Raw genomic sequence first — 25,267 nt, forward strand, 5'->3', positions numbered from 1 at the left:
TCTTTCTGCCCACCAGGCCTGTATCGTGCTACTTAAATGAACGTGCTAAGTTGCATGGACCATCTCAAGAATTCTTTTGTGAGGGTCGTACCCAGTGATCCCACAACAGAGAGATGTGTTAGGCGTGGGGGATGCCGTGGCAAACCTGAGAGACCCGTTTCTGGGCCATCAGGGTCGGGCTGTTTTGGTCATTCTCGCTTGGGCAGCACCACCCAGCGCAGTGCCTGGCATATTGAAGTCGCTCAATAAACGCCTATCGTAAGGTCAGTCAGTCAATGCACAGTGCATAATTTCTCTTGCACCAGTTCCCCATTAGAGGGCGCGCCTCCAGGACCTTAATAAACAGCTTCTCTTTAGCAAGCGCACGCGCGCTCCTTACAGGGCAAACGGAACTCAGGGCTAAGGTACCCAACAGCCCCCGCTGCGCACGCGCATCGGAGGTGTAACCCATAAACCCCGCCGGCCTTCACTTTGCGCACGCGCCCTTTGAGGTAGCTGCCCACATAGGTGGTGTGGCGTTTCCCGCCTGGCTAGGGGAGGCGTGACGCCAAGCGCAGCTTGATGACGACATTTCGGCGCCGGATAGCCGAAAGGCGGTCTCCCTCCCTTAGGCGCGCTACTTTATGGGTCCCACAGGTGAGTGGCTGGGGCCGCGTGCGGGACGGCCCCCGCGTCCCGCCCCTACCCCACCCGAACCTCCGCCTAAGTCATTTCCGTTCCTGCACAAGCCCCAGGGCTCAGGTCGGGTGTTGGGGTCTCTTCCCCCAGCCGGGCGGGCAGGCTGGGGAGCCAAGGGCCCGGCTGCGCTCTCATGCCATCTTCCCGAACTGCACATTCATGCCACCTTCTCGCGCGCCTCGCACACCCCGTCCGGGTGGGTGCTCGGTTAACGTTCGTTGATGAATTGGCGGAAGGAGAGATTCGAGTTAAAGTTGAGCCTTGGGCTCGACAAGCTGTGTGGGAGGAAGAGCCGGGTGTGGATTCTCGCCTGAGTCTTCCTCCCTGTGTGGACCGACCTTTCTGAGCCTGTTTCTTCCGTAGTATGGAGATACCGATGCTCACTTCACAGTATAGTTGTGAGCAACAAATGGGAGCATACTCCGCTTCTTAGGGCGCAACCGGAGGGAGGCCTTGTCAGTAGTGCGCTTTGCTTGGAATGACTGGCGTTGCCACTTTCAGAAGACACCCCAACAAGATCCGAAGCAGCGATTGAAGAAAGTGGCGGATGAAGGGAACATTTAGTACACAGCGGAGAAGGATGTCACGGAGGAGCCTGGCTGTGGTAGGGTTGGAGAAGAGGGCACACGAGATACTGCCCCTTGGAAATAGTCCTCTTTGTTTTGGCGCGTCTGGGCCCCCGTTCTTCAGCTGCTGCCTGTGCAGGCTTCCTCGAAAAAGGAGGTGCTTCCACCTCCTCATCTCTTAAAACTGTGCACTTTGCAAATAGGCCAGATTTTATGCTGTCTTGATCATTTGGCTTTGGTCAGTTTAATCAGTGTTCTCTTGGCCACTTGGTTCAAGTTTTCCTTAAAACTTAATTTGATAGGGCTGCCTGGGTGGCTCTGTTGGGCTTGATTGAGTGATCACTCTAGATCTCCGCTCAGGTCATGGTCTTGCAGTTCATGTGTTCAAATGTAGAGCCTGCTTGGGATTCTCTCTCTCTTGAAATAAACATTAAAAAAACAATAACAATTCTGAATTTGATAGCTAATATCATTAAGATTTGAAGAAAACTTGGGAGGTGTTTATATTGCCAAGAAGCAGAGATGCACATCTCCCCTTCTCAGCTCCACTGCCTCATGGCATCTAGTCTTTCTCCATCCACATACGTTTTTATTTGCCACCTCAGCACCCTTACTCTTGCTGTGGGCACAGCTGTGCCAGGAAAGCCGTCATCAATGGGACTCGGCAGGCTACCTTCCTGTTCAAGTCTGGATATTTTCAGTTTCTGACCTGGGCGGTCAGAGAGAGGGGAATCTAAAGAGTTGCTCCTGATTTTCTGATGGCTCCTTCGAAAGCTTCCTCAGCTGGCTCTTCCCCTCCATTCATTCTCAAAGAGCACAGGTGACATTCAGGAGATTCACCCACCTTTCTCTGTGGGAGATGTGTTAGGAGGTCTGTATATTAGAATCTTTGGCTCTGCCATTTACCAGGTGAGTGAGGGCAAGTGAGTTACCTCCTCTCTTGCTACCACTTCTTTCTCTGTATTGGCCCCGCAGGCTTGTAAGGATGTATGGTCTATTCTTGCTTAACAAACATCACAGCTTAAAACCACATCTGTTTATTATCTCAGTTCTATAGTCAGTCTAGGAGGGCTTGGCTGGGTTCTCTGCTTAGTATATCACAAGACTGAAATCAAGGTGTTGGTTGGCTTTGCTGTTACCTAGAGGCTGTCAGGAAAAATCTTTCCAGGCTTCTTCAAGTTGCCAGCAGAATCCACTTCCTTTGGACTGTAGAACTAGGGTTCCCATTTCCTTACTGGCTGGCAGTTGGAACTGCTCTGTATCATATGGTCCGCCCACTTGAGACTTCAATCATATCTGCACAATTCCTTCACAGTACCTAAATGAGCATTTGATCTAATACACAGGGATAAGAATCTTGATGGGCTATCTTTAAAATTTTGCCTACTGCTGAGTATTAAATGAGGAAATACGCAGAGGGTCCTTAGAACCAGACGTGGCACATAGCAAGTGCTGTACAGGCGTTACCACGGATTCTCCACTGCAAACTTGGTTCCGAAGCTGGCCACCATGGACTGTGTCAGAATGACGTTTTTGTAAAACGTGAAGCCTGGCAGCACAGCCTGTGCTTTAGTGTAGTGTTGTGTGGCAGATGTTGAGATCTTGCCTTGGTTTTTTTCACAGTGATTTCCTAAGACGGCCATTTTCAACTTTCCCCAGGAGGCTGCCATGGCGTTCCCTCACCTGCAGCAGCCCAGCTTCCTCCTGGTAAGTGTCATTGCCCGCATGTCAGTTGATGATGGGTGATGGTTCTACAGCTGAGGGACTTGAGAATCCTAGCCACTGACTTGAACTTTCCGTTGGTGGGTTTCTGAGGAAAAGAACATTGGACTTGGGGTTAGAGACCTTAGACTTGGCTCAACCCCCTAATGGTGCATAACTTTGGATTTACTCAACCTTTGAGCCCTGTTTTTCTCATCTACAAGAGAAGCTTCTAAGCTACAAGATAAGCTGATTCAAATGCCATTTTCACTACTTCTTGAGGTCTGGGGCGGAGCATGTGAAAGGACATACATCAGCATTTGCATGTCCTGTAAACCTTTACACATTTATGGGGTATTTTAACAATCGTAACTGTCATCCCTGGAAAATGGAGGGACAGGGACCCTGCTTGCCGGGGCAGCCAGGGCTGTACTCTAAGTATTAAACATGACTCCGAGAAATTAGGTGTGAGGCAGGTATCTGTGGTGAGGATTCCTAATTTCAAGTTGCGTTTACTTTTTATAAACGTTTATTCAGAAGGACATCCTTCCCTGGTGCACCCTCTAGACCCAACAGCTGCAGCGCTACTGGCCTCGAGTGGGTAGAGATCAGGCATGCTGCTCACCTTCCCATCGTGCAGCCCAGGTCTCCACCTCTGACTGAGACACCACCTTCATTTAAAGGTGGCTAAGGCCTTAGATATCCTTGGGCAAAACCCTCTTGTCTCAAATGCTGGCGTTCTCTCCTGGTCTTAATCTATACCCAGAGACCTTGGGTAGATTTACTTAATTCTTGTCTGAATGTTTCCTAGCCTGTCCATCACCTTCCTGATTAGAGTCAACATTTGCTTAAAGCTATCTGTCATTTCACGCCTGCCTGCCTTGTTTCTTCAGATAATGAATTTAGTTGGTTCGTTATCTACTGAATTAAGGGTAGCTTGGTTTAGAGGGCCTCTGTCACCCTCATTTTGCTGGCAGCCTCACTGATGATCACAGTGGGGTCACCACATGGGAAATTTCCAGTTTGTGTGTATACGCTCAGTGACTACCCTGTGGTCTGTGAGGGGTCTCCTAAGGGGCCTCTTCTGGTTGTGCGGCTGACCCTGGAGCTGACCCCCTGCTTATGGATTGTGTGGAAGTCACTTCAGTCATACAGCTCTCCAGTGCTCTGCTATAAGTGGGGATGCCTGACAGGGTGCAGGGAAGAAGCCTGAGACTTGGTGGTGTAGAGAGCAAAGGACCCCGCTGCCTCCTAGTTGCGTCCTTTAGTCCGCTGACATGCCTGACCTGACGCGTGAGGCGCCAGGGAACCAGGCTGGTGGTATGTCTCACCCCTACCTATCATTTGGATTTCTGTTCCGATTTGAGCCAGGATAACCGCAGAAGCCGCCAAGTGAATATGCTCGTGAGTTTTTTCAATTTGTTCTATATTCTAGGCTAGCCTGAAAGCTGACTCTGTAAATAAGCCCTTTGCACAGCGGTGCCAAGACTTGGTTAAAGTCATCGAGGATTTTCCAGCAAAGGTACAGCTCTGCTAGTATCTCTTTGGGGCATGTCTCATATACTCTTTGAAATACATTCTTTTTTTTTTTTTTTAAGTTTATTTATTTATTTTGAGGGAGAGAGAGAGAGAGAGAGAGAGAAAATCCCAGGCAGACTCTGTGCTATCAAGCAGAGCCCTGCACAGGGCTTGATCCCATGAACCATGAGATCATGACCTGAGTGGAAATCAAGAGCTGGATGCTTAACTGACTGAACCACCAGGTGCCCCTGAAAAACATTCATATAGCCCCTGATTCCCACCTCTGAGCACTGCCCTTGATGGAGGCCTGATCCAGTATTATAACTGTCAACATTTATGGACACAATTAAACATGTCACCATGTAGACCAGAGGTTCTCAGCCACAGGTGATTCTGTCCTGCATGGAATACTTAGCAATGTCTGGAGATGTTTTTGGTTGTCCCACAGGGGAGGGTGCTGATGGCATCAAGTTGGGTAGAGGCCAAATATGCTGGTAACTATTCCCAAATGCTCAGGATAATCCCCACCCCAACAAGGAAGTATCCAGCTCCAAAAGATTGAGAAACCCTGATGAAAATAGTGAAAAGGCATATTTAAGTCACACCCAGAATTATCAAGCAGTAACTATAAGCCCAGGCAGCTGGCCTGGACAAGGATTCTCACTGATGATCACAGGGTTGGCATCATGGGTCATCAGTCACCCCAGAAATTTCCAGTTCAGGTGTACACACTCCATGAACAAGCTGGGCAGTTTGCGGCACGGGGATAGACTGTGTGGGAGGCTCACATGGCATGGAGCCCGGCTGTCAGCACCGGTCCTCAGCAAGCCTGCCCACAGCCTCCCAATGCACACCATTTCAGGAGCTGCACGCCATCTTCCCATGGCTGGTAGAGAGCATTTTCGGCAGCCTGGATGGCGTCCTCATCGGCTGGAACCTGCGCTGCTTACAGGGACGGGTGAGCCCTGTGGAGTACAGCATCGCAATGGAGTTTCTAGACCCCGGGTAGGTAGGTTTGTCATCAGAGAGGGGGCTGGATGTTTCCTCGTGGTGATCCCACTCTTAAAGCACTGTATTTCTCAAAACTCAGAAGTAATCAGAACAAGATGGTTTGCAGTTCATTGCCCTGTTTTTGTTGGTTTGATTTCATGTTCAGTGGCCCAATGATGAAGTTGGTGTATAAGCTCCAGGCCGAAGATTATAAGTTTGACTTTCCAGTTTCCTACCTGCCTGTAAGTAAGCTGTGCTCGGGGTGAGAGCCGTGCAGGGGCAGAACTCCCGGCACAGCGCCTGTGGCCGCTGGGAACAAGCAGACAAGGCTTGAGGGGGCTGTGGCAGTGTGCGCAAAGCCATGGTGTCTGCTCAGGGCCTGGGGGCATCACACATAGAACTTTAGTGGTGACTTTTCTTAAAGATCATTCCAAACTCTGGCCATGGAGAAGGCGCCATACTCCTGGTTTGTTCCTGGCTGAGTGGCAGGCAGGGCCGTGTGACCAGTTGGTGTTTTTCTGAGTCTCCAGCTGAAGGAGCAAATTAAGGGGTAACTTGTTCAGTGGGTATGAGAGGCAAAGAAGATGGGGAACATCAAGTGCTTGACGAGGCTCAGAAATTCAAGCAGCTGTTGCCCTTGCTGTTCGCGGGTGTTCCTGAGGATGGTGTGAGCAGTTCTGAGCAGAGGCCCTCTTGCTCAGGTACTACCCAGGGGACAGCACTGCTCTTCCAGGCAGGGTCCAAGTGCCCATTGTCTCCTCTGCACCCCTCCCAAAGGCTGCACTGCACGGGGCACCCTGCCAAATTCTGTCCACAAGCCCAATGCGCTCTCTCTGCAGGGCCCTGTGAAGGCATCCATCCAGGAGCGCGTGCTCCCCGACAGCCCTCTGTACCACAACAAGGTCCAGTTCCCCCCGACGGGTGGCCTCGGCCTGAACCTGGTGCTTAGTATCCTTTGTCAGCTCCTCAGGGGTGGGGAGGCCACGGGTGGCCAAGACACAATGCTGGGTGTGGCCCAACAACCTTGCCCGTTTGCCCCCTGACGCTACCATCAGATCCGTTCGAGTACTACATGTTCTTCTTTGCTTTGAGCCTCATCACTCAGAAGGTAAAAAAGGGATGCCCCTGAGCGGCTTTTTACCAAAGTCCCCATGAGGTTGGGGCCTGTGGCCTAGGACTTTCTTTATCTTCCACTTTTCCCTTCCCGCCTCGGTTCTCCAGCTCCTCCTTTGCATCCTCCTCCAGCCTTTGCGTGTCAGGCCATTCTCACTTCGTGAGGATGACAGGCTGGTGGGCAGACTTGACAGGCAATGTCAGGTGACCTGGGCACTGCCAGTGGTAGCTGGGAAAGCTTCCCATGGGAAGTACTTACTGGGCATGGGCACACGGCAGAGCTCCTTAGGAAGTTTGCTGCACGCCATCTTCCCACGTGCCAAAAAGGACTGTGGGGTCTAGTCAGGCCCCCCCTGTGGTGGGAACTTTGCTCCTGGCACTGCCCAGGGTGCTTGTGGTAAGACCCCTGGGAGATGGCCCATGTCCCAGGGCTCACATGCAGTGATTTGAGCCCTGCAGTTGCTGGGGTCAGCAGACAGGGGTGACACCCAGAGCTACTTACCAATGCAGATTTGCTTTTCCAGCCACTCCCCGGGACCATCCATATCCGAACTTCAGACTGTGCCTATTTCATCCTCGTGGACAGATACCTGTCGTGGTTCCTGCCCACAGAAGGCAGTGTGCTCCCCCCACTCTCCTCCAGTCCTGGGGGGCCCAGCCCCTCACCCGCTCCCAGGTAAGGCTCTCTGGCTGCTCTGGCTCTTGGCCTGGGGTGGCCCATTCCTGCGGCTAGCCTTTAAGGCCTGGTTCTTCTACAATGGAGTGGCCTGGTCAGTGGGCATTGCTCATAGGGACAGTAGTGCCAATCTTTGTTCATGGCCCCCCAACTTTTCTTATACCTGAGACCCCCAACCCCAGCCGCCCTAGCGCAGAGGGAATGGGTAAGGAGGATGTCTCTGGCTGGGTTTGCAGTGATCAGGTCCTGTGGCCACAAGGACAGGATCTGCTTTGGTTTGAGAGTGGGCTGTGTTCTGTCTGCAGCACCCCTCCCCACATGAGCATCCAAGCCCCACACCAAAGCGGTGGCAGGGGGCTCAAAGCTCTGTTGCCAGAGCCGATCAATGGCACTGGGCAGGGGGTGCTGGAGAGAAAGGGCCTGTGGGCAGGCCACAGCAGGGCTGACATGTGGAGGAATAAGAACAGGAAGAATCTGTGTAGGCTGCAGGACCACCTCTTGGCCTGAGCCAGAGGCCCTGTGGCCAAGAGCCTTTCGTGCCAGTCCAAGGCCGGGCTGTGGCTGGACCTTGCAGGGAGCGTACAGCCAGCCTCAACCTGAGGGTGAACTGAGGCCTTGGGAGGTATTTAACCAGCCGTCTGTTGGCTGCCTCTTCCCAGGAGACACTCCCTTGACTTGGGAGCTGCCACTTATTCTCCTCACCCTCCTTAATCTTGCTGGTGCACCTTCTTCCCTGGGAGGCAGGCTCAGGCCCACCCCATGTCTGCTGGCATGAGCCATGCCGTGACCCAGAACTCACCTGTGCACAGGTGCCCCAAGGAAGTAGGATTAAAGGGAGAAGGTGGGGGCATAGAACTGGGGAGAGGGTGCCCAGGCATCAGTAATGTTGTAGCCCAGAAGGACTGGGGCTGGCTGGGTTCACGCCCTCTTGGAGACAGGTTTTAGCTGCCAAGCTGTTCTCTGGGCCTGATTTTGTTGGCTCGTTTTGATATAGAATTTCAGACTTCTAGAAAACTTGCCATGAATAACAAAAAAATTTCATAGATTCTTCACTTACATTTTTGAATCATTTCATTCTTTATTTGTATGTGTTTTGTCTGGACTGTTTGAGTAAGTTATAAGTACAAAGCCTGTTATTTCTCTTACTTTTTTTATTTATTTATTTTTTTACATTTTATTTATTTTTGAGAGACAGTATGAACAAGGAAGGGGCAGAGAGAGAACAAGACACAGAATCCAAAGCTAGTGGTCAGCACAGAGCCCAATGCTGGGCTCAAACCCACAAATCCTGAGTTCACAACCTGAGCCGAAGTTGGACGCTCAACCGACTGAGCCACCCCGGCGCCCCAATGCCTGTTATTTCTTAATGTCTTGGAGTATATTTCCTAAAAGCCAGTGCATTCTCCTATGCAGCCTCCGGCACTGTTAATCCAAATCAAGGAATGAGTATTGCTACCAGGCTACCGTCTAATCTACAGACCCCATTTGGGCTGCACTGTCTACCCCACTAGTGTCTACACCCCAGTGCAGGGTCACTAAGTGCGTGTGGTTGCCTCTGGTCCCCCTCCAGCATGGAACACTCCCTCAGTCTTCCCTTTTTCCTGATCTCAACACCTTTGAAGCGTGTGGCCTGGAGGTGTGCAAAACGCCATGTCTTAAGTTCTCTGGTGTTTCCTAGCGATTAGGCCCAGAGGCCCCTGGAGTCTGTGTGCTTGCGACATTGTCTTGAACGCTGAGCCAGGGGGAAGTTGGCCAGCTTTTCCTACCATAAAATTAAGTGGCCCCTTTGTGCCTAAATTAAATAGCAAGAGGGATTTGTTGGGAAGATCTACTGAGACTATGTAATTATCAGTGGTGTTTGTATCCCTTGACTGTCATCAGCCAAATCAGTTATTAATTGGATGGTTCCCAGATGATAGTTGTCTGCTTTCATTGCTTATAGTTATCAGTGGGCATTCCGTGGTAGGAAAGACTCTTCTTCCCTGTCCATTATTGTGTATCTCTAAGTGGATATTGGGGAGGGGGGTCGTCCTATGATTCAACAGGTGGTAATGGTTACTGTTGCCAGAGATATTGATGTTCAGATTGCCCCTGGTTGTGCTAGCAGGAGCCCCTAATGCAGGCCTCTGTCTGTGTCTCCCTCAGGACCCCAGCCATGCCCTTTGCTTCCTATGGCCTCCACCACACCAGCCTCCTGAAGCGACACATCTCTCATCAGACATCTGTGAATGCAGACCCCGCCTCCCATGAGATCTGGAGGTCAGAAACTCTGCTCCAGGTGAGGGCGAGAAGGCTCTTTTCATTTTGTTTCAAAATTAACTGCCTGACCACCTTCCAGCCCTGGGGGCAGAGGCTTAAAGACTGTCCTCAGCCTGCGAGTGGTTCTGAAGTGTTGGTGTTCTCCTGCTGTGGTATGTAGGAACCAGAGACTAGAAGAAATGCACCCGTCTGTCTGACCTCTATGTCACTGGTAATGCTGCTCATTCTAGCACCCCTGTCTATAGTTTTGTCTTTCTCGTGGTAATGACAAAGTTTCTGTTCAGTTTCCAGTGGATCCGTGTAAAAGCTTTCCCCACCTTCGACATCTCCAACCTGTTCCCACGTTGCTGGAGATGTTTCACCATCATTTGGATATTAAATCTCTGCCCCAGTAATGTTTTTGTTGTTGTTTGTGTTTGTTTATTTTATTTTAGAGAGCACACCTGAGCACAAGCAGGGGAAAGGGGCAGAGAGGGAGAAAGAGAGAATCTTAAGCAGGCCTCATTCTCAGTGCAGAGCCTGACGTGGGGCTCGATCTCATGATTATCAGATTGTGACGTGAGCCAAAATCAGGAGTCCAGCGCTTAACCGACTGAGTCACACAGGCACCCCAAGGCTTGATAATGTTCTGTCATTTGGATATTCCCTTTTTTGTGTTTCTGTTCATCTGGGGATGGCCACTTGGGTTGTTTGCACATTTCAGCTATTGGGAATAGTTGTTTCTACATGGATATACAAATATCTCTTAGAGACTGATTTTAATCTGTTTGGGTATATACCCTGAAGGGGAATTGTTGGGTCGTATAGTAATTCTATTTGATACTTTAAGGATTTTCTATACTGTTTACCACAGTGGCTGCACCATTTTACATTCTCATCCTTGCTAACACTTGTTACTTTCTATTTTTATTATAGCCATCCTAGTGGATGTGAGGTGGTGTCTCCCTATGGTTTTGATTTGCACCTCCCTCATGGTTGATCATTTGAGCATCTATTCATCTTTGGCGAAATGTCTGTTCAAGTCCTTTGCCCATTTTTGAATTGAGTAGCTTTTTTATTTGTGGTTGAGTTTTAAGAGTTGTCTTTCTAAGAGTTTTAAGTTTTAGCTCTTACGTGTATGTCTTTTATCCATTCTATTTATTGTTTGTGGTGTGAGGTAAGGGTCCAACTTTATTCTTTTGCATGCAGATATCCAGTTTTCCCAGCACTCTTTGTTGAAAAGAACCGCCCCTTGAGTCATCATGGGTACCTTAGATGGAAATCATTTGACCATCCAGTGCTCTCTTGCAGGTTTTTGTTGAAATGTGGCTTCATCATTATTCCTTGGAGATGTACCAAAAAATGCAGTCCCCTCACGCCAAGGTATGTTGCCATACTTTTTCATCCCTTCTGCTCTGGCCTTGGTGTGCCTGGTCCATCTGCTGCTTCTTGTCCTTGATCTCAGCTCATTGTCAAGGGCTGGATGGTGGGAAGCAGAAACTCCCCATCACCCCTTACTCTGCTGCTGGACAGCAGGTGTGTTTCATTCCGTGGTGGGCTTGCACCCTGAGGGCTGGAGGTCCTCTCTGGGGTCCTCCCCATGCTACTTCCAGAGCCCCCTCCCTGGCAGCCGGAATGGATGAGGTTGTGGTGCTCTGGGAACAGGAGAGCCGCGAATGCCTCTAGGAGTCACATCCAGATCTCTTCCCTCTGCTATCACAGCGCCTTCTGCTTTCCCGCTGAGGTGGTGCCCAGCCGACTTCACTCACCTTGGTGCCCACGCTGCCCTCCACCTCCTCCAGAGCATCGGCAGGCAGCCATTTCGGCAGTGGGTGGGGTCTGATGCTCTCCTGCATGCAGCCTGGCCTGCCTTCTCCTCCCTTCTCTTCCCTTCCCTCACAGAGCAGCATGCTTGTTTGCAGAGGCTTGGAGGCAGCTGTGTCCCTGGAGCCTTCCCAGGGCCAGCAGCCCAATGGAGAGGGCAGGGTACAGCAGCTCTACTAGCCTCTTACTAGGCAGGGTGGGCACCTAGGTTTGCATTCCATGAAACAGCCTGAAACATGTTAACCGGGGCCTGTAACCAACTGTGTGATCTGTGTCTTCTGCATTTGCTCTTCAGACTTTGCCTTTTGTCAGTGCCAGACAGAATTCTTGAGAGATTCCTTAAGAACTAAGACTCTCTAGGCTAAAATTCACGAGGGTGGCCTGTGACCTTCCCTCTGTGATTCCAGCAACTGGTGGTTGTTCTGCTGCAAAGTGTCCGCCACCAGCCCTGCTTCCGTGTTGCGCTGCTGAGTACCCATTTGGGGAGCAGCCCCCAACTGCTGCTCTCTTATGCAGAGTGCCCCAAATTTCGGTCCTCGGCACCACATGAACAGAGGGAAAGTCAGGACTCCGTCTTGGGCCTCTCGAGTTACTGAGTGCCTCCACTGCCATTGCTGCTTCTCCAGTGGACTGGCTGCATGTTCCTGGCTGGGGTGTGGGGGTCAGGGGCCAGGCTTCCCCCTAGAGCCCTGGGGGCTCCCTCAGCCCCTGTGCATGTGGCTTTTGCAGAGGCAGAGGCTGCTTTGCTGCATTGCCTTCCTGTCCTTCAGTTTTCTGAGCCAGTGGGAGCGCAGTCACTATCATTAGCAGAGGTCCTCTAGGCTACCTGTCTCCTGTGAGGACCCCGAGCCCTGTACAAGGGAGGAGTGGTGGGCCATCTCTGCCGGGGCAGGGGGGGCCTTCTTCTTCCTCACATTTGTTTCCTCTTGGCCAGACCACAGGGCGGGGCAGAGCCGCTCAGAATGACTGGTAGTTCGGGGGGCAACTGGGAAGCCCCCACCAGACACCCAGGGATGAATTTGTTTTGTTTTGTTTTTTTCCTCCTGTTTTTCTTTGTCTCCTATTGAGGCTGAAAACAAAACCTAAGAAAACCTGGTGTGCGGGAAGTGGAGAAAGACAGCCACAGAGGTCTGCTTCATCCGAGGCTCCTTACCATTTACCCAGGGCTGTACCATGTGGAAATCCTAGCCTTGGGGTCACTGGTTTCCAGATGTTAAAGATGCAGGAAATGCAGCTCCAAGAGGTCCCATTGGCGCTTCCATGCCTAGCCCGGGTCCAGGGTGTGTGCTCTCTCCCGATCGCCCGGGCCTCTGCTCCGCCCCAGCTTGCTGAGAGGGGCTTCAGAGAGCCAGATGGTCAGTAAAGACTGCATAATCCTGCAGGACGCTGTGGGGCCTGCCCTGTGTTCCTGCAGGCTGCGCAGGCCCGCAGGGGAGCCACGTGCTCGCTGGTTCCTCTCTGAGAGCTGTCACTGAGCCCAGGTCCGGTCCAGAGGAAGGCCATGAAGGGCAGGCACCTCCTTGCTGTGCTGCTTCCTGCCCCTGCTCTGCGTTTCTGTGGCTGTGCCTGTCTCCTCAGGGTCTGGCACATGCATTCTGTCCTCTCCCATGTGAAGCATGGCATGCGGTGGGAGGCATGGCCCTCATAGGGCAGGATGTGTGCCAGGGCTGGCTCGGGGCTGTGCTTGGCTAAAGGGGACTGCTTTTGCAGGCCTTGTCGCTGCAGGGGGGCAGTGCGGAGGTGGGATGAGGGTGGACAGCTAAGCCAGCTCATCTGTCATCACCGTGGCCCAGACTGCCCCAGCCTCAGGGTTCTAGCTGCCTCTGGGTGTGTGTGGCCATGGCCAGATTCTCGGGGCTGGTTGGGACTGATGGAGGGCTCTATATGTCTGCAGGGGGGGAGTCCTGGTGAGGTAGGAGGGGTGGGTCTCCCAGAATTCGAACCTGTGAGTGTTCACACCACCTTTAATGATCTCTGGAATGTGGGATGTGGAGGGCGTAAGGCCTGGTGAGCTAAACCTTGCCTCTGTGCCTCCCTGGAAATCAGCCCATTCATGAGGGGTCACTGATTGGATCTTTGACACCTAAGAGCTGATCACATCATATATCAATTTGGTAAATTTCTCCTTGGGACAATTCAGGGAAGTCCAACAAATTATGTGTTTTTCTTTCCTGAGCAGAAGAGTCTCCATCTGGAACTAGGTCCTCAAAAGTTACTTTTCTGAACCTCAGGGCCTTCAGGGCCTTCAGGGCCTTGGTAGCCGGCAGTGTATCCCAGCAGGGTTCCTGGGATCTGGTGGGCTCCAGTGTGCACGTGCCGCACACAGCATTCGGGGTTGGGGAGGGCAGGACCCTCTGGAAGAAAAGTGAGTCAGGCTGACCTCAGGGAGCTGGAGAGACCTTCAAGCTCCAGAGACATGGAGGAGGCTGCCCAAGTGATCTTGAGGGTCTGTCTGTCCCTCTGCCTAACAGGTGGAGGAGCACCCCTCTGGCCTGGCTCTGGTCTGCCCCCCAGGAAGGGCTTTGTCTGGGTGGCTGAGAGGGTGGTTTCCCATTGGCCTGAGGCTGCTGGGCTGTGATTGTTTGGATTGTCACTGATGTGCTTTTGTTTTTTGTTTTGTTTTTTGTTTTTTCTCCTTACTTCTGGGCTCACTTTTGTCTTTCTCTCCCTGCTGTCCCTCCCTGGTCTCTCCCCTCCTGTCCCCTGCCCTGTCCTCTACCCTCCGCCCTTTGCCCTCCCTGCCTCCTCTTGGCTTCTCTGTTTTGTTGTCTCTCAGCTGGAGGTTCTGCACTACCGACTCAGTGTCTCCAGCGCCCTCCACAGCCCTGCCCAACCCAGCCTCCAGGCCCTCCACGCCTACCAAGTACTGGCCCCTCTCATATTGTTTTGTTTCACCCCTGCCCTATGGTGTGAGCCATGGAGCCCATGGCAGTGCAGTGGTAAAGCGAGGGTCTGGCCGGGGGCCAACTGGGGTGATTCCGACCAGTTCCAAACAGAACAAGGCCAGTGTGTGTTGGGGATGGTGGCAAGAATCAGTCTTTAGCCTGGTGTAGCCCTCAGTTTGGCCGACTAGCCCGGGTTTGCGGTGTGGGGCCACCAGATCTGTCTGGCCAAGTCCTAAGCCAGGTGGAGTGTTGCAAGCTCTTGGGAATTGGTGACTTCTGTGCTTGGTTCATCCAGCTTTGTGAGCCTGGTCCTTAGGAACTGACTGAGCCCAGGGAAGCCCCAAGGCTCATGGTGGTGTGGTTCTGTCAATCCCAAGCCTATGGGAGGCCAAAGGGCAGGGAGGACAAGGGCTTGGCCCCCCAGCCCGGAGAGGCTGCTGGTCCTTGAGCATGCTGGGGCCTGGCTTCTTGTGGACTTGTGTGCTCCCACAGAGGCAGGCGAGAGCAAGACAGTGGCTCACGGAGACTGGTCTGCTTTAGGCAGAGATGACTGGTGTGAACGGCTTTGAAGTCTTGAGGTCGGTAGGTGGAGTTCGGGACTGCAGGCTGTTTCAGAGCTGATGGAGTTTGGTTGTTTACAGATTCATGAGATGAATGTCAGGAAGTTTGGGCAGAAAGCATGCATCTAGATCCGTGCTCAAGGCCAGCGGTCTGTCCAGTTCCCCGTTAGTGGGGGACACACAACATTTAACCTGATATTTGAGCACAAGATAAGAAATCACATTTGCTGGGATGGGGTGGTGAGTGCACATAGGGTTCCCACTCAGAAACAGCTGCCAAAGGGAGGAGAGAGGGAAGAGAATCATCCAGAAGGGCTGGCAGAGGCAGGTTGAGCCCAGAAGGTACTGCTCCAGCCTATGTTGCGGAAGGGCTCACTTGGCTAAGAGCAGAGTCCCTGGAGAAACGTGCTCAGCAGGAGGGGTAAGAACCCCTCCCCCACCCACCAGAGGAGGGGTTGCTGAGCTGAGACGGGCTGGGCCCAGTGAGAAATGCCACTGACTTTGGGAAAGTGTCCCTAAAGGGCATGCAGGTGGAGGAGGCCATGTACATCAGTGGCCAGATTCCTGTGGAGATTTGGCTCTTGAGGGTGGGGGGTCAGAAGAAAGGTTTGGCTTCTGTCCAGAAGGCAGATAGCCCAAAAGGCTTCCAGTGTGATCAGAAGGGCCTGTGTGGCAGGGAGGGCTGTTCTGGTTCAGTGCAGACGCTCTGTCCTCCACTGAGAAGATAGTGGCTGGGTCGGCGAGGGGCCAGGAATGAGGGGAGGGGCTCCTGGTGGGGAGTTACAGCCTGGCAACAGTGTCCTCCGATCCTCCATTCCTATGAAAACATCTTACATCTTTTTTCTTCAAATGAGGCAAATTCATCGCTTAAACATACAGATAAGCAGAAGAGAATCTCCTGAAGACCCGTAGCTTTTTCGGCAGTCATATTGAGTCTGGTGTGTTGCCCAGGCCTGTGGAGGCAGAGCCATGGCAAGGAGAGTGGAGAAGGCAGTGCCCTGGGCAGTGGCTGGGCTGTGGCTGGGTGCCCGGGCTGTGCCAGGAGGCATGGCTTGTGCCAGCCTCAGCATTGCTCAGCATTTGGACTAGGCCGCCAAAAGCTCTGTCAAGGTTGTGCAGGCCCCAGAGGCCTGGGGTGAGTGCAGGGAGAGGAACGTGTCTGGGCACCACATAGCTGGGAGCCGGAGGTCGTGGGTCCTGCTGCTGCCGTCTTCTGCTACTCAGGAGACCCGGCCCTGTATTCCATCATGGGAGAGCCCGCAGACAGGCTTTCCTCTCAGGCCCGGGTCTTAAAGATCCTACATGAACCCTGTGACTCAGAATGTCACCTGACAAGATTGGAGGGGGTCTTGTCTTGTGCTGACCTCAGGGCCATTAGCAGTAGAGGCAGGGCCACCCTGCGCCAAGCCCCCGGCTGGCTGTGTCCAGGACAGGAAGCGGATGGAAGGGTCAGGGTTGTAGCAGGAGAAGGAATTTGGAAGTGTTTCTACCTGAAAAGGGAGGCCAGGGGCCCCAGTGAGCTGTCTCCACACACCTGGGAGGCAGGCAGGAGATCCTGAGTCTGGATCCAGGGTGGGATACTGGCCTGCCTCACCCGCTGCTCCTCCTCTGGCTGGCCAGGAGTTGGGGGTGTTGGGGGGGACCCTAAGGACTTGGCCGGGCAGCGATGACCTGAGTCCATCACGGAAGGTCAGCATGGGGAAGCACTTAGGTCTGTTAGCAAAGTCGTCCTGTCCTGTTGTGTGTGTTCTTAGCGGGTCTCAGAGCGGGCGTGTGAGGCCTACCTGCTGCACACCAGGCCCAGGGAGGGCCCTGTGGGTGGCCCACACACCCTTTTGGGGAGAAGTGGTCCTGGGCAGGACGTGGCCAGAGCTGGGGTCCCCACCCCAGATTGGTCTGGGTCCTGACACGATCCCTCTCAACCTCAGGAGTCGTTCACGCCCACCGAAGAGCATGTGCTGGTAGTGCGCCTGCTGCTAAAGCACCTGCACGCCTTTTCCAACAGCCTGAAGCCTGAGCAGGTCTCCCCCTCCGCCCACTCTCATGCCACCAGCCCCCTGGAGGAGTTCAAACGGTGGGTACAGAGCGTGCACAGGGCTCCCGTGTCCCCGGCTGCCACCGCCTCCTCTGGCACCTACTTGTTGCCCACAGTAACCTATCCTTAGGGTGTGGGAGATGGCCTGTGAGGCCTCTGTGGGGCGGGGGGGACAGGTGGGAGATCACCTTGACCCCTCCTGGGTCTGTCTCTCCACCCCTGCTCTGGCTCCACAGGTGAGTGGGGGCTGCCTGGCTGCCAAGGCCTTTCCTTCCAGGCCCGCCCTCTTCAGTAGAAAGAACCAGGCTGGCCAGGAAGAGGCCCTGTCTTGTTGCCCCGTCTTGTCCTCTCCTCCTCAGCGATGGGCAGAGTGGGAGCTCTACATTGACTGCGTTCCTCAGAACACCCAGAAATGCCGATGGGCTGGGAGCACCTTCCCTGCAAAGTGGCTCATTTGTCACAGGAGACGGAGCTCTTTGCCGTGCCCTCCCCCTCCCACGCCTGCCTCCCCCTGCCTCCCCCCCCCGCCACCACTCCTCCCCTCCTTCTGTCAAAAGGGCTGGGATGGTGGCCTGACTCCTAGGCCAACTGGGGCCAGCAGAACAGGTGACTTCTGTGTGGTGACCCAAGCAGAGGTGGTTACAGGAACCACACTAGATCAACCACTTGTGTGCTGTGTGTCCTTGGGACACTCCCTAACTTCTCTGAACTTTGGTTTCTTTGTCTGAAATCTGGGGCCCAAGGTAGGAGGCCTTACCTTCAGGGGTGCCCAGTGTTAACCTCAGCAGAGCTGGCACTTGAAAATGGGAGCCACTTGGCTCACCTATGAGGGGACTCTCCTCTTCCCTCCACTCCCCTGCAGGGCCGCCGTCCCGAGGTTTGTCCAGCAGAAACTCTACCTCTTCCTGCAACACTGCTTTGGCCACTGGCCCCTGGATGCATCCTTCAGAGCCGTGAGTATCAGCCCCATCTTGCTTTCTTTGTCTTTGCCCTCTGTGCCTGATGAGGGAGGGCCCATGGGGCAGATGCAGGAAGGAATCAGCTGTTACCGCAGAGGTCTGGTGAGTCACATTGTTCTGCTCATTTGAATTTTCAAAGCCAACCCCCAGGTACAGAAAAGCTGTCCGCCCTGACCTGGAACCCAGTGGGTCCACGCTGGGTGGGTTCCCGGCCCCATCGAGCTGCACAGGCTCCCTCAGCTGTAGGGAAAGCACTCCCGTTTTCCATGCATTCCATGTTTCCGAAGGGCTAGCATGAGCGTTACATGTCATAGGGATTGAAGCCAATGTAACATTGTGTGTCAGCTGTATGCAAATTAAAAAATTGTTTTGTTAAAGATAAAACAAGAAACATCGTAGGAGGGGCTGAGTTCCCTCCTGCTCCCTCTCAGGGTGGTGGGTGGGAGGAGAAGCTGGGAGCGCCTCCAGGAGAACCGAAGCCCCATAGTTAAGGTCACCCCCTGCTCACCAGAGCTGCCTACCAGGAGCTGAGCCCCAGGCCACCCAGGGATTTGGCTAGGAGCCCCAGCCCCACAGCCCAGCAGAGGGCCAGCCTCCAGGCCCTCAGGCCACGTGTGTCCCACCAGGTCCTGGAGATGTGGCTGAGCTACCTGCAGCCATGGAGGTATGCGCCTGAGAAACAGGCTCAGAGCAGCGACTGCCAGGCCCGGTGTGTGCCAGAGAGATGGTGAGCTCCGGCCCGCTGTTGTCCCTGGGGGACCTGCTGCCAGTCGGGGGCACAGGCTGTTCCCTTCTTGAATGTGCTTTTTTGCCTGGGCCCTGGGCTGAATCTCCCGCAGAAATGGCTGGTGACTCCTCTGTGTCATCCCCCTTGCTGTTACTGTCTCCCTTGGATGCATGTTTGCACTTGCCCCCAAATGCCCCTTGACCCTTCTTTACTAGCATTCTGCACAGCAGCCGCTGCTGCCCCCCCTTCCCCTCCTCACGGCCAACCCTCCAGCCTCCGCCAGCGCCTCCACTCCATGGCCGCCTTCTCCGTGTTCCCTCTTGTGCCCAGGCCAGCCTCTGCCGCAGAGGCCTGGGTCTTCTCAGGACAGGCCTCATCCTGTGGAGGATTGTGTCTGTAGGAGGCCTAGGTCTCCCCTGCCTCCCTTGTGCATCCTCCTCTGCTCCCCCCGCCCCCCTAGTCCCTCAGCCATCATGAGGTCATGGCGGGGGAGAGTCTGGAACCCAAGGAAGAGCACTAGTGAAGTGGGGGCAGGGATTGGTGTAGCCCTGCCTCCAGGGGGAGGTCTGGCCCCTGATGTGCCGCCCGCTCCCCAGGGCGCCCTTTGTGCAGGAGAACCTGCTGATGTACACCAAGCTGTTCGTGGGCTTCCTGAGCCGCGCACTGCGCACCGACCTGGTCAGCCCCAAGAACGCACTCATGGTATTCCGTGTGGCCAAAGTCTTTGCCCAGCCCAACCTGGCCGAAATGATCCAGAAAGGTAAGCCCTTAGCCAGAGGGAAGTAGCATGTGCCTTTGGGGTTGTGGCAGGCTGGCAGAGGTGGCATGGGGACTCCTGGTGTCCAGTGGCGAGGTGGACATCGGAGCCTAATGGCGCCCTGCCTTCTCCATGGTGCGGTGTGCTGGGTGGGAGCTGTGTGGGGCGCTGGGCTGGAGAAGCAGTGCTCAGAGCTGTACCTCCCTAGTGACTCTTGGCATCAGAAAGCGGTCTTAGTCCCTGTCATGTCATAGATAGTTTTGTCGGGCGTTAGCTTCTCTGGTTTTCTTTTCTTTTGTGAGTGTCGGCCTTCCTGTTGAGACTGGTGGGGGCTCCGGGAGCCTTAGGTGTCAGGTCCCCATGCCCCTCAGTCCCTGCCCCTCAGAAGCATCGGCAGCACCGGGAAGCCTGCCGGTGGCTACTGGGTGTTCAGTGCCGTGGCCGCTGATGCCGAGTCGGGTCCTGCTTTCCAGGAGAGCAGCTGTTCCTGGAGCCAGAACTCGTCATCCCGCACCGCCAGCACCGCCTCTTCACCGCGCCCACCTTCACAGGCAGCTTCCTGTCCTCGTGGCCCCCGGCCGTCACCGACGCCTCCTTCAAGGTGAAGAGCCACGTCTACAGCCTGGAGGGCCAGGACTGCAAGTACACCCCGATGTTTGGGCCCGAGGTCCGGACGCTGGTGAGTTGGGGCTCCCGCAGGCCACATGGCTGTCCTGAAGCTGTGGGAACAGCGCGCACATTGTACGGAAGGAGGAGGCTTGGGTGTTGGTGGGCACCGCTGTACCCCGGCCTTTTTTTTTTTTTCCAATGGGGTCTACTTTTTTTCTGACGGTAAAGGCAATACTTGCTAGAAGGTTTTCACATTTAGAATATGCGCATTTTGGTCTTGAAAGACCGTGACTTCCTCCTGGCCTGCTGGGGACCCCCATGTCCATCTGCCAGTCTGTTGGAGGCTGGGTGGTGTGAGGTGGCACCCGAGCTGGCTGACCTGCCCACATTCCCCGCAGGTCTTGCGCCTGGCTCAGCTCATCACGCAGGCCAAGCAGACTGCCAAGTCCATCTCTGACCAGTGTGGGGAGAGCACAGCCAGCCACCCCTTTCTGTCGTGGCTGGGTTTCTGCTCCACAGACACGAACGGCTCCTACCCAGCCAACGACCTGGACGAGATGGGGCAGGACAGCGTCCGCAAGACAGACGAGTACCTGGAGAAGGCCCTGGAGTACCTTTGCCAAATGTTCCGAGTACGGGTGGTGGGAGCTGTCCTCTCCCTGGCGTTTAGTACCGTGGCCCTCACCCCCTTCCCAGCCTGTGGGAGATACAGCCCATGCCCACAGTGTCACACCTGGGTTCCCTTGCTGTCACTGTTAGAGCCCCAGGGGGGAAGCCCAGTGTCCCCCTTCACCCCGAAATGAAGGCAGGTAGCGGGAAGCTGTGCGTCCTCCTCATGGGGCTTCCTCCCTCACAGCTCAGCGAGGCTCAGCTCGCCCAGCTCACGCTTGCCTTGGGGACAACTCAAGATGAGAATGGGAAAAAGCAGCTCCCAGACTGCGTCGTAGGGGAGGACGGGCTCATCCTCACGCCCCTGGGCCGGTACCAGGTAAGGGTCACAACCCGGAGGGCTCCACTGTCCCTGCGCATGGCAGTGGCCGTGCTCCTGCTGGCCCAGCCCCCTCCCCTGGTACCCGGGCAGCCCTGGCAGTGGAGACCACGCCTCCGAGGCATCACAGAGGTGTGTTTGCAGGGCTGCCCACACGGCCCAGCTTTCACCTGGAGCTCGCCCCGTTTGCTGCTTCTAGATCATCAATGGGCTGCGGAGGTTTGACATTGAGTACCAGGGTGACTCGGAGCTGCAGCCCATCCGGAGCTATGAGATCGCTGGCCTGGTCCGAATGCTCTTCCGGCTGTCCTCTGCCATCAACCGCAGGGTGAGTGCACACTGGAAGGCTGCCCCCCAGCTTCTGGTCCCGCCACCCTCGGGGAGAGAACGGGGGAGTGTGCAGCCCTGCCTGCGCCCACTGTGCATGCCTCTGTCTGTGCCCAGTTCGCAGGCCGGATGGCAGCCCTATGTTCCCGTGCTGACTTCCTCGGCAGCTTTTGTCGCTACCACCTCATGGAGCCCGTGTTGGCAGACAGGCACCTGCTGAGCCCTGTGGCCCGAGGGTGTGCAGCCCGCTGTCCCCGTGGCCCTAGGCTCAGCCTGCGCTTCCTGGGCAACTACCAGACACTACTCTCGCTGCTTCTGGCCTTCTTCGTGGCCTCCCTATTCTGCATCGGGCCCCTGCCCTGCGCCCTGCTCCTCGTGCTGGGTTACCTCCTCTACGCTGTGGCCATGACACTGCTCACTGAGCGCAGCAAGCTGCACCAGCTCTGACCTCGGGCCGGGCGCTGACACAGGGAAGCCAGCAAGATGGCCACACAGCCTGTCCCTCGAGCCTCAGAGGCCACCTTCGAGCAAGGGTCACTTTCCTGCAACCTTGGAGCCATGCACTGCGTGAGAGGAGATAAAACCGGAAGGGTGTGGTCTAGGCTTGGCAAGGAAGATAGTGGCATCAAAGGGCCTGTTAGTCTCACGGGACTGCGCCGGACCCAGCCACTCGGTCCTCCCTGCTTCCCTCAGCCCTGGGCCCTGCAGTGAAATGGCCTTCCAGGACTTCCCCAACCTGACTGTCCAGGCTTTAGCTGTGTGAGGCCTGGGAGTCAGTGCTGCCAAAGAGGGACCTTGCCATCCTTAAGGTTGGCAAGGTGTTATGCGTCCCCTCTCGCCGCCAACAGCAGGACGGTACCTCAGCCTTTGGTTCCAGAGAAGAATCCAAATCTCTAGAGGTTCCTGAGAAAGTTAGAGGATGGTTCTCTGATTCTTGACCGTAAAGCTAGATTTTGCCATCACATTTGGCAAAGCGAGGGTCATTCTTCACGCGTTGCCAGCAATTCCGGGCTGGGTCTGCAGTTCTGCTTTGTAGGAGCAGAAATCCTCCAGGAGCACAGATGCCCAGTGGGACAGTGCTTCACCTCTGGCTCTCTGGCCCCCAAGCTGTTGAGCACGTTGCTTAGTGGCAACCCAACGCCACTGCCTCATCTGGGACAGGCTCACGTGCCCATGGGTGGAGGGGATGTGGCAGGGCCGTGGGAATCCGGCATCATCTGGTGCTGCAACCAAAGATGGTCAAAGGCATTGTTTGTATCTTCAGTAAAACCAAGTACAAAGTCACTAAATTTTTTATGACATTTGAATGTTCAAACTACATGACAATTACACATTCTCTGTCAAAAGTCATCCCTATAGGGTCTCAAGCACATGGATTCATCTTACAAGGGATGCGCCGGAGAGAACATCTCAATGGTGATTTTCAACCAAGCCTTTGTTTTAAGTTTCCAAACTGTAAATGTTGACCTTTTGATGTGAAATCAGAATAATGGCATTCTGGGGCCTGTGACCAAAAATCAAGCCAAGTTTGTAACTGACCACAGATCTGAATAAAGCTGTTTTTGCTCCTGAGTCTTCTGATGCCAGGGCTCAGCCTCCAGTGCAGTCACCTCCCTGGGTCCCCAAACAGTTGGGGATGGCAGAGACTGCCAAGGGCACCACTGTCCTCCCCAAGGGGACGGCAGGAGTGTTTATGGCAGCAACAGACCAAGACAGCTGTAAACCCTTAAGTGGCCATAATGAGAGAGGGCAGGCCCCTGAGAGCTCTGGGAACCGGGCCCAGAGTTGGCCTCAGCCAGATGGGCCCTGAACTGTATCTAAGCTGGGAGGGTTTTTTAAGGTTTTATTTATAGAGAGAGGGAGAGGGGCAGAGAGAATCCCAAACAGGCTCCACACTCTCAGCACCGAGCCTGATACAGGGCTTGAACCCATAAACCATATGATCATGACCTGAGCCAAAGTCAAGAATTGGGCACTTAACTGAGCCACCCAGGGGCCCCTAGGCTGGGAGAATTTTGCCTTCTGCTCAGCATGTCAGAGTTGGCCTTGATTCAGAGGGTCATGTCTGCAACTGGGAATGAAACCCTGCACCTTCCTGCCCCACGTGAGTGTCAGGTGCTTGGCCAGGCCTGAGTGTCCCCCATCCCTGGGTAGGATGGTTACTTTTGCCTCCCACACCGCTGAGGCTTGCCAGCCCTTCAGGTGACACTGTTCCCAGGAGTCCATGCTGGCCCCACTGCCTTCCAAGGCCAAATCCAGCAGACCCCGAGGCGTCAGCCGGCCCCACTGCTAATCCCAGGTGGCTCAGGCTCTGCTTAACACAGGTGACGTAGGACAGAGGCTCTGGAACTGGGAAGAACCCGTACTTCCCCTCTGGTGTCGAGTACAGCAGACCCTCTGCACGAGCAGCGCTCTGCAATAACCCTGACATGGCTAATAGGAGATGTGACTCAAGTAGCTTTCACTTTAAAAACCTAGCTAGCTTTTTCTTTTTCTTTTTTGACTCTGCAAACCAGAATTCCTAGCGTAACTCTCCAACATCTAGTGACCAGATCAAATTATTTCCCAACCTCTCCTCTCCCCATCAAGAATTCCCACTCCCTCTCAGCAGATATTCCAGCTATGAGAACAGCCAGTGAGTTTAACATCCATGTGAGTCACTGCTGCCCCACGAGATCAGAAAAACACAAAGACACCAGAGAAGGGAGCAAATGCCTTTCTAGCCATAGAGTAAGGCTGGCCCTTGGGAGCCCCGAGTGCTCACTGCTTGAGGCAGTAGGGGAAGCTGAAGTTGTCAACCAGACAACTGCTTTCACTGTCCCTTTTGGGGCTTCTCACCATTACTCATCTGCAGCCACCTCCCTTCGCCTGCCTCTAGCTGTGTTCACCTTCGGGATGGCAGCCGCTTCAGGGACGATCGGACCTATAGGACCTGCCACGCAGCACCCCCACCACCTGAGTGTGGACATGGCATTTCCCGGCGTGTACTCAAAGCACATATTCCTTGTGATGCTTAGGTGGAAAGCTGCCCAAACCATCTGGAGAACGGTGAACTTCCCACACAGGACGCTTGCATCTTCTGTTCTCCAGAACACCATCTGGGAGGCTCTGAGTTTGTGCACCTGACATCTTATTATTTAAGGGTCTATGTTCTAGGCAATGCAATAAAGTGGGTGAAGCGAGCCTCCTGCCTGGGATGGTTCCAGACGGCCTGGAATCCTCCCTTTCTGGGTGGAAGAACGGCTGTTTTCCCCACTCACAGCCTGTTGCTCACTGCAGAAGTGTACATTCTGCTCCTCAGGCTGTGTCTCTGAAGGTCAGCTTGGCCTCCTTCCTTCCTCAGCCAGCCGACTCCCTCCCATCCTGGAAGACTGGCTGTCATCACTTCCTCTAAGAGACCTTGCCTCCTCTACTTCCCCTCCTCCTGGACTGGATCTGGTGCCCACACTCATTGCCACCATTCACCAAATAAAAGTAAAGAGGGCTATCTACTTGCTTGGTGCTGCGCACTCTGTCAGTAGAGCACAGGACTTTTGTTTGTTTGTTTTTGAGAGAGCGAGAAAGAGTGTGAGCAGGGGAAGGGCAGAGAGAGAGGGAGACACAGAATCTGAAGCAGGCTCCAGGCTCTGAGCTGTCAGCACAGGGCCCAGTGCGGCGCTCAAACTCACAAACTGTCACATCACAACCTGAGCTGAAGTCAGAGGCTTAACCAACTGAGCCACCCAGGCGCCCTGAACATGTGACTCTTAACCTCAGGGTCCTAAGTTCAAGCCCCACACTGGGTGTGGAGCCTACTTCAAAAAAAAAATTCTGAATAAATAATACTTCCAAATGAATTTCCAGCTTGTGGAGGACAAGTATATTTTACTCACCATTCTAGCTCCACGCAAGCACATAGTAGCTGCCCAGTAAATACATTTGTTTGACAAATACTGTACCTATCCTATACACATCCAGCCCCTAACACAATATGAATGCCTTGGATAAGTTAATTTGTACATGGGTAGAAAGGATTAAGGTTGGGGAAGAGGCTTTTCAGTCTAAAGTTGAATAAAATCACTGGGGGAAAACATAATCACTGCACTGGTAGGTTCCTGTCCAAAAACTTAAATC

The 25,267-nt window shown here is 54.2% G+C and overlaps 1 protein-coding gene across 3 annotated transcripts; it reads left to right on the top strand.

Moving 5' to 3' along the window:
• The first annotated feature begins 494 nt into the window (after positions 1-494).
• SMPD4 (sphingomyelin phosphodiesterase 4) lies at positions 495-22,735 on the top strand. Of its 3 annotated transcripts, none has more exons than XM_029921964.1 (20): positions 495-636; positions 2,868-2,951; positions 4,381-4,467; positions 5,329-5,471; positions 5,623-5,698; positions 6,296-6,404; positions 6,512-6,564; positions 7,094-7,245; positions 9,391-9,523; positions 10,795-10,866; positions 14,084-14,170; positions 16,681-16,826; positions 17,650-17,740; positions 18,373-18,473; positions 19,070-19,233; positions 19,704-19,909; positions 20,238-20,471; positions 20,696-20,827; positions 21,027-21,155; positions 21,272-22,735. In XM_029921964.1, the coding sequence occupies exons 2-20, from the start codon at positions 2,913-2,915 to the stop codon at positions 21,599-21,601; spliced, it is 2,484 nt and encodes an 827-aa protein (XP_029777824.1). In that variant the 5' UTR covers positions 495-636; positions 2,868-2,912; the 3' UTR covers positions 21,602-22,735. The 3 variants fall into 3 exon arrangements, with proteins under 3 accessions (XP_029777824.1, XP_029777825.1, XP_029777826.1); XM_029921965.1 differs by lacking the exon at positions 495-636 and adding an exon at positions 722-1,282; XM_029921966.1 differs by lacking the exons at positions 495-636; positions 2,868-2,951; positions 4,381-4,467 and having other exon boundaries at positions 5,397-5,475.
• Positions 22,736-25,267: the final 2,532 nt, after the last annotated feature.

Source organism: Suricata suricatta, chromosome 14, assembly GCF_006229205.1.
Source record: "Suricata suricatta isolate VVHF042 chromosome 14, meerkat_22Aug2017_6uvM2_HiC, whole genome shotgun sequence".
NCBI classification, from domain to species: domain Eukaryota; kingdom Metazoa; phylum Chordata; class Mammalia; order Carnivora; family Herpestidae; genus Suricata; species Suricata suricatta.